The following is a 15,630-nucleotide window of genomic DNA, read 5'->3' as shown; positions in this document are numbered from 1 at the left end:
CTAACCTAACCCTAACCTAACCTAACCCTAACCCTAACCTAACCCTAACCTAACCCCCTAACCCTAACCCTAACCTAACCAGGAGGAGATGGTAAAAAGTCGATGGCCTCATCGAGTAGATCTCCCTCTGCCCCTGCGTGTCCTCGACACGGGTTACCCCGCTTCCGGCAGCGTTCTTCTCAAGGAGCCAGCGGGGCCGTTTTTCTTACTATCTCATATGTTCAAAGAAGTGATATTGCCGCGATCATGGTGAACGGTGCGTGGGCCTCGTTTTTCTCCCGCGTATGGTGCTGATGATTCTGTTTCAGTTCTTTTTCTGAGACCATAACGCTTTCCGAGCAGCGTTGAAGCGACACTTATTATCGGCCCGGGCTGTAGGTCCGCAACCGCATCGCCTTTTCACTTGACGAGGAACACGCCAGGAATTCCCAGCCCAACTCGCATTGCCAGAAAACGATAGTCCCCAGCTCTCTCTCCGGCCACTGGCGCCATTCCCTCCTGCGTTAACTACTCCGCTTGTCGCTTGAGCCAACGAAGCACGATTTGCACATCCAGGAGGAGATGCTCACACACCGTCTACGAATGGATCTCCCCGGCTTGCGGCAGGGTTCTCCTCAAGGACGCAGTTGCCGAGGCTGAACTTGAATGGATCGTTCCCTCGAGATATAAGAGTCGGTGCCATGTTTTGGTTAAGCGGGTGCTGGGGTGGATGTTGGCGTCACTGGGGAGCTCCGGACTTGCTACACTCCCGATATCTTCCCTTTCGTCCACCTGATACTCCTTGCTAATGTACCGATTGGACAAGTACATAGTTACTGAATTGCTGAACCGTACGGGACTCCCAAGTAAGATGCGGAAATAGATCATATGAATGATACCTTTGGAAGGGCCCGGGAGGGAAAAGTTATCATATTGTCGAAGCAGGTCTGAATATAAATCCCATACAGTATAGTATGTACAGCTATCGAGCGGATTGTATAAACCAATATCGAAAACATGTTATCGACAAGCAGCGATAGAAAATATATACATACATCTGAATTCCAGAAGAATAATCACGATGCCGACAGCTTCCTTCTCTAACACCCAACGGGCAAGGAAGACAGAGGAGAATAATCCCAGCCTCCGTGCGTCGCTCTGCTTGAGAGACGTCCACAAAGCGCTCGTCCGACGGGCAACTCCACGGTCCGCACAAGCCTTCCTCCCCACAATCCACTCAAAGCTTTCTCCCAAACTCCCCCCACCACTTTTCCGTTGGCCCAAATTACCTCCGCCAACGCCGTATGTCGCCCGTCGCAAAGAAACGTCGCCCATACGGCTCATATAACCGCAAGACAAAAGCCGCTCGACAACGGCCTTCCCCCTCGAATGGCGACGTAGAAAAGAAATGAGTAGGAGGGGACAGGCATGGGGCACAACGAGATACACTCGATAGAGCGCCAGCTGCCGCGTTGTGCGAGATATGTGGCCGCCTTTCGGTCGGGCGGGTCAGCACGTGACTGCCATTTTAGGAAGTCGACGCCGATTGCATGGGGAGGGTGCAGGCGAGGGCGGGGGGAAGGATAAGGGGGAAGCAGAGAGTTATAGTCAATGTGTGTAGGCGCAGTTGAGGAAACTGCGATGGTCCACAAGCTTGACCCAGTGCTGTTCTCTGTCGAGGTCGGTCAAGAGACAAGCTCGGAAATTCAGCCTATAAGCACAAGCGTAGTCGTTTGTACGCCGATGCGGGGATGATATTGCAGCAATAGATGAGGATTTGGGCAGCCGTATATGCTATTTGCTCCCCACGCTTTCCGCGCAGGAAAGCTGGTGTAGCGGCGGCCTTCCTCCTCGATTTGACAGAAGGAAAAGATGGTGTAGGAGCGTGGAGGTGTACAACGCAACTAGATAGGCTCGCCGGAGCGGTAGCGGCTGCGTTGGGCGATATAGGTGGTTTTCGAAGGGTGACGCCGCGTCGCGCCGCCACAAGCTGAAGGAAAGCACGGAATCCGACGGCGGGCTGGTCAAGCAGAGGCGTTGAGAGGGTTGCCAGCCTTAACGGCGAGTATTACTTGCGTATCGGGCCTGTATCGGGGAGGTTGTGCTGCCTGCAGACAGGACAGCGCGAACGCCGAAAGTCGCTGTAGTGTTTGTCAGGTCGTGCCTCTTTGCGGAGTCGCGGCGCTAGCCAGAATGGGAGGGTTTTGGCGAGTTTGGAGTACGCGAGAAGCTTGGTGGTGCCGGAGATGACGAAGGAGCAAGCAAATGGGCAGGGGGACTGTGAAGCAGGTAAAGACCACGTTATCGACAAGAAGATAGAGAGACACGCACATGAGTTCCTGAGCACACAAACGTGAATCGTCCAAAACTCTCCGCTCTGGCAGCAGCGGGCTCGCCGCGCCATCGTCTCCACACCGATATGTGGGGCTTGCGACGCCGACATCGATTATGGCGCTGACGCGAAATGGGAACGCGGGCAGCCAGGCGCGAGCAAATGTGTTTCTGGGGGGCTGGTGGCCAGCTACTGGGCATGTTTGTGAGCACAAAGAACCCGCCAGCGAAGAACTGAAGACAGCACACGCACCTCCTACTCCCACCACCGCTCCCCACCTCCCACCTCCCATCCGCCCGCCTCCTCCAACAACGCACTACGTTTGGCGCCGCCTGTCGCGGGCAGACCCCCAGGCGCGGCTACAGTCGTCGCAGGCGATAGAGTCGGCCATAGCTGTCGTGGTGGAAGCGGAGAAGAAGAAGAAGAGATCACATGCTCGCTCGGGCCGATCGCTTTCTTCCGCAACGACGGCTGCTACTCTTTCTTCTCCCGCCTTTCGCTGGCCAGTCTTACTGAAGCGGGCCTACGATGGACTAATACTGTGGCTGTTGGCTACTCCGGCTATACATCAACGCCGCGCGTCACTAGTACCCTGCTTGACTCACCCACTCTGAATCCTGTGGGCACCAAAACGCGCCGGAAGGAGCTCACCTTATAGCTTGACGACGTGCTTAAGTTTCACATGCTGCGCTGTCTCCATTCGTAACGCGAATCATCTTCCCAGCATCTGCCTTGACTTCTGCGCTGGGCAGCCTGGGCCGCCGATGGCGTGGTCGCTCTCACAAAGTTTGCGCTTCCGCTTTCTCCGCGTTGACGTTTCAATGCTCATAATTGTTTGAATTAGAGAACCCACTTGTATCGAGAGATATCCTCGTCTTGCTCGCGAGCTCGCACGAGCAACTCGGAAGTCCGCATAAGCCTCGGCTGTCCTTCTCCAAATCCTTCACAACGCCGGCTGGAAACTCACTCTAAAGTTCCCCCATCCCTCAAATACCGCCCCAAATCACCTCCACCGACGCGTATGTAGCCCTTCAACGAAGAAAGGTCGACCATGCTTCCCATATTCCGTGTCGGAGAAAACGCGTTCAATGGCGGCCGTCTCCATGAATGGCAGGGAAATATTAATTGAATAGAAGGTGCCAGGTATGGTGTAGAGCGAGATACACTCGATGTAGCGCTAGCCTACGCGTTGGGTAAGATGTGTGGACGTCTTTCGGCGAGCGCGGGTGTGCACGTGACTTTCTATATGTGGACATAATTTCGATGGGCTTTGGTGGATGGTGGCGACGTTGACGCGGAAGCGGATGAGCTGAGAGCGAAACAGGGAGGTGAGGATATGGTGCTTGAGAGGGGATGTTGTTGTTCATGTGGCTAAACGGCTTCAGACCTCGAAGCTGCAGAATCTTGCTGTCGAAGGCCGTCGGGCTACTTCACAACCACCAACGCATCTTCTTCTTGCCGTTGCGGAGATAAAACAAAGATCCTGGGTGCATACGCCACTAAGGCAGGGCCCTCTTGAGCGTTCGGTCAATGGATGGAAGAAGGGGTGGTGGTCAAATACGCACTCGACAACAAGCAATATGGATGGTAGTCTTCAACGAAAAGGGAAGAATGACGGGTCCCGAGACTGCCTGGCAGAAAGTGGTGCTGGAGAATTAGAATGTCATGGTATTGCGACCGGAACTCGAGTCGACAAAGAGTCTGCGGGGGAGAATGTCAGCAACAGCGTTGGGTAAGGAGAGTGACTTTTCGCGCACCTGTATCCACATCCGTCTGTCTCCCGCTGCACACTCAAGAACCACCCCAAACTCCCGCTACACCGTTACTGCAGACCGACATCGTGTCCCCATTTGCTGGTAGCTCGTTGTTGTCGTACCCAGAAGGCATTGTCGCAAGGCCGCCCGAGCGTAAAGCTCCGGGTACTTCTCGCTATCCTCGGAGTTAGTCACTGATACCAACGAAGGCGAGCGAAAACGCACATTGCCCCATTGCCAATTGAGAGCCCGTCCGGCCTCTCGTCTACTGAACTCCCAGCGGCGCATGCAATCGTTTTCTGGATGCCACGTCAGAAAAACGGAGAAGGGCGTGGGCAGGACATATACACAACTGTCCCGTCCCATTTTGCCTCCTCAGCCAAAAACGGTCAACGACTTTGAAAAGCCCCCCCAAGTTTCCACGTGTCCTTCCAGGCGGTACTTGCTGACTACCGCACAGCCGTGTCGCTTCGCGTCGAGCTTGCGGGTCGAGAACAAGCGGTGTGAAGATCGAGGAACGGTCCAAGAGCTTTGCCTAGTCTGAGGTCAACACCGGCTGCGAATGCAAGAGGCACAGCAACGCACTTTCGTTTCCTTCTGGGTCTTGAGCGTCTCCTTTAATGCGTGCTGAACAGCCTGGCCCGCGGCCGCCTGGCCATGGAAGGAGCTGAAAGTGGGTTCGTTGGTGTGATTTGAGATCCGCAGAAGCGGACACGCACAATGATTTCCCGACTATGGCTCCAGGCTTACAACCGTCATGTAGGCTTTGCAGTCGTCTGAGGATGCTGATGCATATCCTGGCCGTGGTGGTACTGAAGAGAGCATGTCACAGCATCTCCTGCTCAATCCGGTATAGCCTCCCGGACATGAATGCTGTCAATACATGCTGTTTCTTCTGCTCTCCCTCTCCTCGATTCACTCCCGCGCCGCCCCGAACGACTGCACCAACATCAACGACTGGCAGGCGGCTTTTCGACATCATCTGGGGCTGTCTGGTGACGATCTTTCTCTGCATTTGGGTCTCCGTTCACCCAAACGTCCCCGCCTCCTCGTCCCGAGCGACCAGGGAAAGCGGCTGGGTCACTCCGAAGCCGGGCTGAAATGGCACGTTGTCAGCAAGAACGGACCACTGCTGCATCGACTCAAGCTCATGTCCGTTGTGCTCTCATTGCGCCTGAGCTCATCCTTGGCTTCGCCGGCACGGCAATTCTTGATGGCGCGGTCTTTCTCGCGAGGTCTGGTACCCCGTACTATCATGCGACAAGTTTCTCACCGATAACTTAGACTACGGGGTATCCCTGACCCACGGCTTCTTCATTGGTATGGGCGGCTTTGTCGACGATGACGGCCATCCCATTGTCACGAAAGAGCAATTGTCGACTCCAAACGCGATCCAACTGATTCGCGCAATCGACGAATCCGACATCGAGGACAAGAGCAAAGGCGACGTCTTTTCGAAGGGCATCGCCCTTTGTCAAGGGCTCTGGTTTATCGCGCAGTGCATAGCACGAAGACTACAGCATCTTCCTCTGACCGAACTCGAGGTCGCCACATTGGCATTCGCAGCGCTAAACGCGTTAACCTGGCTGCTCTGGCTGGGCAAGCCTCTCGATGTGCGCAATCCCATCAAGTTGTCGGTCCAAACCGCTCCTCCAGACCATACCCCACTGCTGCCATATCCCGCCAGCACCTACTGGCTCGACCGCTTCCTCAGCCTCTTCATCAACTCCTACAGCAACGACGAGTACGACCCGTGGTCCAACACCTCCGTGCCGACATTCTGGTGCACCACGTTTGACTACTACAACATCGTCCGATCTTCCAGCCGGGCAGACTGGCTGTCGTGGACACTCGCAGACTCGAGCCAGTTCTTGTGTGGCGGCTTATTTGGCGCCATCCACTGCATCGCGTGGCGCGCTACGTTCCCCTCCCCCGCCGAAATGTGGCTATGGCGCGGCGCGGCGCTCGTGCTTACCGTGCTTCCCCCGCTTTTCCTTGGGGCCACTTTCCTGCTGAGCGCATTCCGAGTCGATGTTGCCGGTCAAGTCTTGGGCTTCGTCTGTGTGTATTCAATTGCGCGAGGCATCCTCCTTGTCATACCATTCGTGACCCTGCGATCCCTCCCGCCCGCCGCATTTGGCGACGTGGATTGGAGTGTCTACATCCCTCATTTGTAACTAGACTTCGAGTACTCAATGGAAGGCTTTATTTTGGATTTAAATCTACATTTTGGGACATTTTGTTTCTATCCGAGCCTTTATGATTAGACTAAACTACACCCATTGTAATACATCCTCTTTGCTGGGCCCGATAGGATCATCTGACGCGGCAAGATTGCACTGGTGGAAAGCGCGGACCTGGTCCTCCGCAAATGCACCAACAACGGTATGCAGCACGACACGGTTGTGGAAAAGGACGAGGTCTTTTTCGCTCCAGTCGTGGGCATATACGAAGCTTTGCAGCGCGTTAGCGCAACTTGGAGACGATGGGAATTACAGATAGTCGCATACCGAAGGGGCGATTGCGGGCCGCTGCATCTGGTACAGCAGCTCGCGGACTTGCTTGAGGTCGGTTATATTGGCGCCGTTGGGGTAGAGAGCGGTGTCGCGAGAGACTTGTGGCGGGAGCGGGTCGATGATAAGTTCGAGGACAGCACATGGATGGACCTGGAATGAGAGTTCGCCCGTGAGTGGGTTTTTCCAGAGCTGCGCAATCATAATTAGTATTGAACTCGAGAGAGAAACGATAGCAGACACACCATGGGCAGAATCTGCACCTTCTCCTCTTCCCAAGGCGGCAATTTATCCAACCCTAGCTCCAGCCCCTCCGACTCGATACCCAAGCCAGTCGACTTCGCCCGCGCTGGCGCCATCCACACGTACGGGTGGGGAGCATACTTGACCCGTGCCCTAACCGCCAGACTTTTGAGCTCGGTAGACAACCGCGCAAACATTGTCCTCCCCGAGACAAATGCGGTCGTGCCCAACGGCACTTCCAGCTCATCACCCGTCCCATCGTCGTAGCGACACACTTGTGGCTCGCCTTTCGGCACGCGCAATGCATAGAGTGTAGTCACTCGCGGCGGAGAAAGCTCGTACAACGCCGCATCGATATGCCAACGGTAGAATCGTGTCATGCCGCGCAGTTCATCCTCCTCGCTGACAGCAGTCTTGTGGAACGTCTTGTGGTGGGGATGCTTGAGCTTTGCCTCCACCAGCCCTTCGTGGTCAAACACTGTGCCGTTGCCAATAAGCTGGACCTGCGGCACGCGCGGGATCGTTTTGAGGTCCGGGTGGAGCACCGATTTGGTGGTAGCCTGCGTCTTGTTGTTCCCGTGCCCATAACTCTCTGAGGCAGGGTCGAATGCCTGTCGAAGTAAGCTTCTGTCTGCATAGACGCAGCCCATAACACACCTTGGTCAGCGCGTATTGCTGCTCTGGGCTGAGCGAGGCGTTGCGGAAGAGAAGCGCGTCATACTAAGTGACAGGTCAGCCGGGCAAAACGGGTGGTTGGCCAGCCACGCACCTTGTAAAGTGCCTCTCTGACTTCCTCGAATTGCGCCGCCGTCAGCGAGCCAGGCTCAACGCCCACAACCTCCCGGCCAAAGTCCCGCAACGAAGCGTCTGCTGCATTTGAAGCTGGGAGGGGCAGCAACGTCAACGTCATGGATAGTGCTGAGGAGCAGCCGGGTTATTCTAGGCATCGGATTGTTCGGAGATGGACGATAAGAGGAGACAAATAACGATTTGTCAGCCTTCCGTTACAGCCTCCCCAACGCGGACTTGTATCTTCCACTACACTGGCACGCATGCGTTAATTGATGAAATACAACACTATCGTCACCCAAACTGGGCCGAACCATTCGGCATGGTTTGCAAGATACCAAGGTAAACAACACCTTTCTTCAATTAATCTGAATCGTCTTGACGCAATTGCAAGGCATGGAGATGCACATACCGTGTTGTGGCCCTGTAGATATTTGCACCCGTACTACACACCAAAACGTCTCTAACGACCACAAGTCCGTAAACCTACTCCATGTTAGCAGGGCGTTGGAGATTTGGCCGCAAAGTTACCTGCATCCGCAAAATATACCCGCAGTCCCATCCCAGCAACGCCTGACGTCGTCAATCAACGTCAATGACAATGTTGTTAGCACTGTCTCCTGTTCGGAAGCAACGAGGGCAGAGGATAAGGCGGCATCCCAATGAGTACTGTCAGTCGACTTGCGTCACGAGCAGTGCCGATGGAAATGTGGTCGGCCTTGGTATAGATTGGCGCAGAAGCAGCTCGCCGAGTCATGCCTAACATTCCCTTCTTCATCTGCAGGGTCGGGGTATACACCTCCGTTTCCGCAAATCTTTTAATCTCCCCATGAATGTTGCCGATGCCCTCTAGATAGACACCGCCATAAACTCGTCGAACGAAGCCCTAGCGCGTCGAATAGTGAGGCCAAAAGAATTGGGTAGCATTAGGAGGGTGTGATGGAGATGGAGATACGGTCGATATAGTGCTAGGTCGCGCGTACGCCACGAAAACTTCGACGTCTGTGGATGTCGCGCACGTGACTTCGATTTTTGGACGAGGCAATCTGGTGAGTGTGGATGGGGAGGAATGTTGCGAGTAGAGGGGAGAAATTGTGGTGGGTTGATATCGAGGGCTCGGGAGCGAATAGGCTACTAGATTGGCGTTTGGGGAAGAACGAGCAACGTCTTGCCAGGTTATTGGCTGCTGGTGGGTTGTTTGAGACGCAGCCAGGTCCTCGGAAGCTGTGACAACTGGCCGCTCCCAACTCAAGCTCCTCCTCTGGCAAAGGTACTCTTGTCATCATCACTGGGCTCGACGGAGTCGGATAGGCTGAGATAACATGAGCAGGAAGAGGGAGTAAGTAGTGCGATTCAGTAGAGAAAGTGCCAGAATACGCACCACATCCACCGAAAGCTCGCGTTTTCCCCTAGGTCTGCCCGTTTTTCCTCCTTCCCCTCCACTCCGCCTTGCTCTCCACCTGCTGTCGGGCGCGTAAACTGAGCGACCATCATTCGATTCGTATGCGTGTCGAAAAGGGTGGGCCCGCATCTTGCATGTGTAGGTGAGAAGGGCGCCGAGAAAGGGGTGAAGGTTGTCGGGCGGGAAGCGCTCCAATGTCGGGTCGGCGCAAAACACGAAAGCAAACTGGATGACGCACCTTCCCAAGCGCTCACTTCGGTCGTGGCCACCCTAGCAGCACACACGTCGCCTCCACGGCGACAACTAAACACACTTTTTGACAGTCATTCAGCCGACTCCCAGTCGCCAGATCCGCACCTCTTCGCTCAAGCTCGCGCGGTATTTGCTCACTGTCGTTTTCCGGCGCTTTCTAAGGAGCCGCGAGGCTGGAAGCAGCACCTCGAGAGGCTTTCTTCAAGTTGTCCAGATATTCCGCTAGTGCAACGCATCTAGTGGATGAGGGTCAAGAGCAAGAGTGATCTGCAGTGATGTCACTCATTCTCGAATCTTGACTTTGACCATGATTCATCCCCAACTCCGACACGGTCCGGTTCTATTTGTGGCCCATCTTTCTTCTCTGGCAGTGACTGTTGACGGACTTGAAGCTGTGCAGCGCTGGGGGTATATCTGCCCATCTGCCCACTCTCAAGCACAACTCTGCGCTTCCTCAGAACTCTGCTTCGCCTCCAATGTCCGTCAATGCCCGCGTGGCCGCGCAAAGCTTTGTGGAGAACCCCGCAGAACTCTGAGCCAACAGCTATGACGGGCGGCCCAGGCAACCCAGCGGAGGCAGGAACCACATCCAACTTTGATGCCCGTCGCCGCAAGCCTACGAGATTCTTTCTTTTCGGGGTGGGGAGTACCGTGAGTCATTATACGAATCGTCGATGTTTGTAACTGATAATATTATGGCAGGAAAGCCTCGACTTGAGCCAGGAAACGGGCAACTGGCCCTTGCCACCCAATAACGCCCTCCTCAACGAGCTGTCGGATGGGAAGCTGCTTACTGCCCATGATGTTTTCATCGTATTCTGCCAGCACCATTCGAGAGCGCTCTATGGTTATGCCCGGTATGTGGTCCATTATGACCAACTAACAGGTCGGAGACCTTACAAAGACAATGGTTCTCCAGGATGACGGGTTTCGATCAGCGTGGTACTACAAGTGCTAGTCTTCCAGCGCCTCAGTCAATTGCGCGCCAGCCGAACGCTGCCAAGCGCAGTAGCCTGCACAGTCGTCAATCGGATCCATTCAAATTGTCGCGACAATCTACTAGTGCCCGACATTTAACTGCAGCCAACGCCGTACAGCCAGCAAACACCCCGCTTTTCTCCTATGCGCTGGAGCTCCAGATTCCCAGCGGCGCATATCCAGACCATGTCATCGGTTCAAGTCGTCCCATCCCGAGCCGGGGTCAGCGGTCCGATAGTCCAACCGACCGCGTCGAAGAGCCATCTTGGTCGATCGGGAATGTGGCAAGCATTCGACTTCAATGGATGAGCACACATCGGCTTCCTTGGCGCGACACCAGCCACCTGCGCAACCCCCAGAATCGCAAGCTATCGTGGCTGCGCAGGGGAGACCTGCGTCAGGGCCTGGAACTTGCACCATCTACCGGCTCAGCGTTGCTCGCCATTTGGAGTCAATATTCAGACTCACCAGATAACACCGTCACCGCACAACTTGAAGCACTTTATGACCCCGCATCCCCCTCGAACGAGGCCGATACCTATGTAATGCGGGTGGCGGGCCTTCCCGGAGACGCGACCCTTGACGAGCTGCACACATTTTTCATGCCAGATTCCACTCTCCAAGAACCGAGGACAGTCTCCATAACTATCCTCCCCCGGCACGCTGCGACATATTCTGCACTTGTCTATTACAACTCTGAAGCCGAATTGCAAGCTGCGCTCGCAAAATACCACGGCGCTCACTTACGACCGGGAGACAGTTCTTGTCCTCCGCTGGTATGTGCACTGCAAGATGCAACAGCACTTTGATTGTGCTCCCTCGTTGTCCCGATAGTCGTGGACACGGTACATTCCTTCCTTCTGATTTAAGTCACTCATGTATAGATGTAAACGTAGTACAATAACGATGGAAAAGGTAACTGGCAGTAAAAAGTGTGGTCGCCAAGAAATACTTGAGCCATTGAGGATGATGCAGAGCTACACTCGTAAGGACGCCACTTCCGAGGTCAGCTCATATCTCCCCGCCGGCATAATTCTCTCCCCCACTCAACGCCTCCCCGAAAATTAGCCGCGACTCTGAGTACACCCCATGGAGCGCAAGGTTGTGTATAGATGGAGCCGAAGTCATGGCGACATGGGCTTCGGTGGGTGTGGGGAAATGGGAGGAGGAAAAAGTCGTGGAGCATGAAAGGGAAGCATTGGGATGGGATTTTGGCCCATTGAAGAGGGACACCATGTCGAAAGCCGCAACCATCTTGGGACCAGCGCTTGCAGCCATTTGCGGAATCTTCAAATGGAAGTACAAGATATCATGCTATAAAGAGTTGAGCAGGAATGATAACGCCAGCGAGCAACTCACTACCGTCTCCCTCCTCGCCACTCTTTCTCCCTGATTTACGCCTTCGGGTCCTTGTCGAATAGTCTGTGAGCCATACCCGTATCGCGAGCAATGAAGGAGGTACAGCATCCAGAAATGAAATTCGCAGACCATATCGAGTCCTACAATGGCACCTCAGACACCTTCGTCAAGGTCTTGGGAATGACATTGACTTACTCGAGAGTCCTGCGAGCTCCGCAACACCCGGGTCTATCGTCAAGCCTTAAAAGCCAAGGAAAGGCGGCAGAAGAAGGAGACAAGGCCATGAATTGAGACCGCGCTGTAGATTTTGGGTCTTTCTTCGACGCTGACAATGACTGGATGAGTAGGCAACAGGGAGCGGGGACGGCACATACCCAGAGACAACACACAACAGCAGCAACGACCCGCATCGTTCGACCCGCACTCGAGCCTCGCCACTACCGCCTCTCTCCGTCAAGTTAGCGAATCCCGTCTAGCTCGAGTCCCTCTCGCCATCTTCGCGAGGTCGTCTATCGAAAGCGACTGCGGAGCCAGCTATGGCGTTTGGCTTGGCTGGCGGCGCGTCGAGGCCTTCGTGCATTCAAGCGCTGGAGCGAGGCAAGATGGTTGGATGGTGGCCGTCGAAGGAAGAAGAGGAAAGGATGTGTCACCGCGGACTGCCACTCTCACAACATCCACTTCGACACTTTTCGTCTACTATGACACTATTCACTGGGGGGCCCCACGGCATTTGTTCAATGCTGCATCGATGCGCTGGGAAGTGCTCCAGGGAAGAAGACAAACAACAACAGACACCTTTCTCCAAGTTTGCCGTGGCGGATTGACATATCGAATACTTCCATGCTCCAAGCACTTCAAATCTGTTCACGCGAGTACTTCGGACTGCAGTACTGGGCACCAATCCAGCTGTCACGGTCTCACTCCAACGATATACTCATGAATTGGACCAGCATTCCCTCAGGCACCATCCCATGCTCCGTTTTCTCGTCCTCGCCTTATTCCCCCATTTCGCGCTCCCGACCGCGTCTTCCAGCGATGTACGCGCAACTGGGGGAGATATGAATGCGTGCAACAACCAGCGCAGTCTGTTCTCCATCGTATGGGGCTGCTTCACAACAATTTTCGCCTGCATCTGGGTTTCCGCGCATCCCAATGTCCCGCCCCCCGTCCCGCGACCGCCCAAAAAAGACGCAACAGTTATTGCGCACCTAAAATGGTATTTAATCGACAGCACAATCGGAGTCCGGCGCCGTCTCAAACTCGTGCTGGTCGCCTTCATCGCGCCTGAGCTGATTGTCGGATTTGCGGGGAGGCAGCTTGAGACGGCGTGGTATTTCTCGCGAGGTGTGTCATAAGACTGGGGGAATAATGAATTCTTGACCTCTTGCTCCCAGAGTTCAACCTTTCCTTGACCCACGGCTTCTTCATTTCCATGGGCGGCTTTGTCGACTCTGAAAAACACCCCATCGTCGACACCATACAAGTAATGCGGCATCTGTACCACATTCGTCAAGTGTCCGAGCAAGACATCTTCAATCGCAGCCAGGGCGATGCCTTCTCAAAAGGCATAGCACTGCTGCAAGCCCTCTGGTTCGTCCTGCAAGGTCTCGCCCGCCTCCAGCAACATCTCACACTGACCGAGCTCGAGGTGGCCACCCTGGGCTTCGCAGCCGTGAACGCGTTTGGCTGGCTTCTCTGGTGGAAAAAACCGCTGGATGTCCGGGCGCCAATCGTCCTGCCACCGCTTGAAGAGGACGTCGGAATCTACGCCGGTGACCCGGGCCGGGGCCGGGAACCGGAGCGGTCCGACACGGGCGAGAAACGTCCCCTCCGCGAGCGCTTCTCGGCGCTGTTCGGGGTCTCAGACGTGCGCAGGGACTACCACCATGCCGAGGCAGTGCCCACCTTCCATTTCGCAACGGGCTCGGACGACCACGAGCGGTACACCCCCAGCATCTCGCTGCTGGTCGCCCTGATATTCAGCGCTGTCCACTGTGCAGCCTGGCGCACGCATTTCCTATCCGCCGCGGAGATGTGGCTGTGGCGAGCGGCATCGCTCGTCCTGGGCATCGCTCCAGCTGTGGCATTGTCGGTGCACCAGTGTGCAACGGTTAACCCCGACTCAGATCGGCTAGGAGTTCTTCTAGTCATCCGGCTATACATCATCGGCGCACTGCTTTATGTCCCGGCGCGTATTATCCTGGTTATCCTACCATTAATGGCCTTGCGGGACGTCCCCGGAACAGCGTATCTGGAGGTAAATTGGAATAGGTATTTGCCACATGTTTAGCTTGCCATTAATCCATAAATGAAACTCAGCCTTTGAAGAGTTGGACTAGAGCTTGCAGTGTTGGTGAGCTTCAGTTTGGACCCGGATACATAAGTATGCATTGATCCCTACTACTACTAGTATGGGAACTCGTCCTCAAGGTTCCTCTTCTCTTGTCCTCCCGCGACGCTTAGAGTACCTGCCCCTGACGCCTGCGGCAGCGCTTCTGCGAGCTTCTCTGCCAGTGCTTTGATATGGCTCTGTGGGCGTTGAAGAGAGATGTGATAAGACCAGCCGATGAAGCACTCGAAATTACTTATCGACGGATGTGCAACGAGCGTGTCGTCAAGCCTCGCGAAAGAGACAGGGTCCGGGGAACATAGCCCGACCAACGTGGCCGGTGTTGGGTTGGCGGTCAACGAGAAACGGAACATGGCATCAGTCAGCACAGGTGCAACAAAGGGTTCGAGCACATCAATCAGTGACGGCGGAATGGGCACCATACCACACAGCACTGCCAGCGACCCCAGATGAAAATCGAAGTTTCCGGAGTCGCGGAAGGTGGGCAGGGAGCCGGGTCGGTGTTCCATCAAGCACAAACAGATCTATTCGAGTTGATAGGTGAGTAGGAGGACACTGGCGGGATATGCAAAACACACATACCATGGAACCGTAGCTCGAGGGTTTCCAACGTCTGTGCAGTACAGAAACATAATGTCAGGTCTTCTTGTGTCATCACCGAGTCAAGTGCAAGTTGTGAGAGGGCCCTGAAATGTGGACGGAGTTCGGCCCGGGTGCGATGAAGGAAGCTCAGCATTGAGTTGGACAGGCCCGCCGATACCAAATTCAGCGCTACAATTGGTGTTGTTGTTGCAAGCGGTGGCTCCAAGCGCTCATCGTTGTCTCGTTCGAGGTTTCTGCCTGCGTTGGGCAACGACTCGATTCGGACCCCAACGTAGCGGACCGAATCAGCAACACACAATGATTTGCGGAACATGCCCTCTGGGATTCCTTTAGCATTCACGAGAGCGAAACGCTTCAATTTGCGCTGGGGGTGGCAATATCTGTCAAGCAGCGTCTCGACAATCTCCTTAGACACGCAGGGCCTCCACGTATGGTTCCCGAAGTCAAAGATCTTGACTTCTTGTAGATTCGTCAGTCGAAGCGAATACCGCGGCCGCGGCCGCAACCTCAGCCTGGCTGCCTAATCAATCCACCAGAAGAACAATGGACTTGGTATACGCGGCAAGATGAGGTGCATTTCTCCAGAACGCAAGGACAGAGGAGTATGTGTGCCAGCGAAGAAAATTGCTTTCCGCCGGCCGTGCTTGTTCTTCTCTAGGTGCTGGGTCCGAGTCCGAGTCTCTCAGTGGATGCGAGACAAACAGGAGGCGGCGGAACAGGCGCTTTTGGCAGACGGGGCGGAGGACGGAGGAAGCAAGGTAGCACGAGCGAATCGTCGCAAGATTGTCTTCGGGGATGGCATCGACGATGTGCTCCAGGAGCTCTGTTGGGAGATGTGTCATGGTAGAAGGCAGAGGAGTCACACGAGACTCACATACCAAAAATGCTTCCCGATCACAACGACAGCTCGATGGCTAGCTTGTCCGCTTGCAGAAGAGATGTCGTCTGTTCCTCTGGCCGTTGGAAGTCAAGATTACACATGTCCTCCAACTCGGACAAAGCATCTTCGACAGGGGTATTGCGAACGCTGAGGCCGACAGGGGAGCAACCCGTAAGAAATGGCTACATCTTGTGCG

At 54.9% G+C, this 15,630-nt stretch overlaps 3 protein-coding genes across 3 annotated transcripts; 2 read left to right on the top strand and 1 right to left on the bottom strand.

Annotated features, from left to right (window-relative positions):
- Positions 1–4,948: 4,948 nt before the first annotated feature.
- On the top strand, positions 4,949–6,242 carry MIND_00798200 (uncharacterized protein; the record flags this gene model as incomplete). Its single annotated transcript, XM_037364662.1, has 2 exons — positions 4,949–5,300; positions 5,350–6,242. 2 exons carry the CDS (start codon positions 4,949–4,951, stop codon positions 6,240–6,242), a joined length of 1,245 nt encoding a protein of 414 aa, XP_037220306.1.
- Positions 6,243–6,338: 96 nt separating this feature from the next.
- On the bottom strand, positions 6,339–7,731 carry MIND_00798100 (Alpha-ketoglutarate-dependent xanthine dioxygenase; the record flags this gene model as incomplete). The annotated part of the gene is made up of 5 exons (XM_037364661.1): positions 6,339–6,519; positions 6,562–6,770; positions 6,824–7,432; positions 7,479–7,541; positions 7,591–7,731. 5 exons carry the CDS (start codon positions 7,729–7,731, stop codon positions 6,339–6,341), a joined length of 1,203 nt encoding a protein of 400 aa, XP_037220305.1.
- A 4,841-nt stretch (positions 7,732–12,572) lies between these two features.
- On the top strand, positions 12,573–13,891 carry MIND_00797900 (uncharacterized protein; the record flags this gene model as incomplete). Its single annotated transcript, XM_037364660.1, has 2 exons — positions 12,573–12,945; positions 12,996–13,891. The coding sequence occupies 2 exons, from the start codon at positions 12,573–12,575 to the stop codon at positions 13,889–13,891; spliced, it is 1,269 nt and encodes a 422-aa protein (XP_037220304.1).
- Between the last annotated feature and the right edge of the window lie 1,739 nt (positions 13,892–15,630).

The sequence above is a fragment of the Mycena indigotica genome (genome assembly GCF_014461135.1).
Source record: "Mycena indigotica strain 171206Taipei chromosome Unknown Mind.scaff0006, whole genome shotgun sequence".
In the NCBI taxonomy this organism is placed as follows: Eukaryota; Fungi; Basidiomycota; class Agaricomycetes; order Agaricales; family Mycenaceae; genus Mycena; species Mycena indigotica.
Note: the sequence above shows the minus strand (reverse complement) of the source record. Positions and strands in the feature narration are given on the sequence as shown.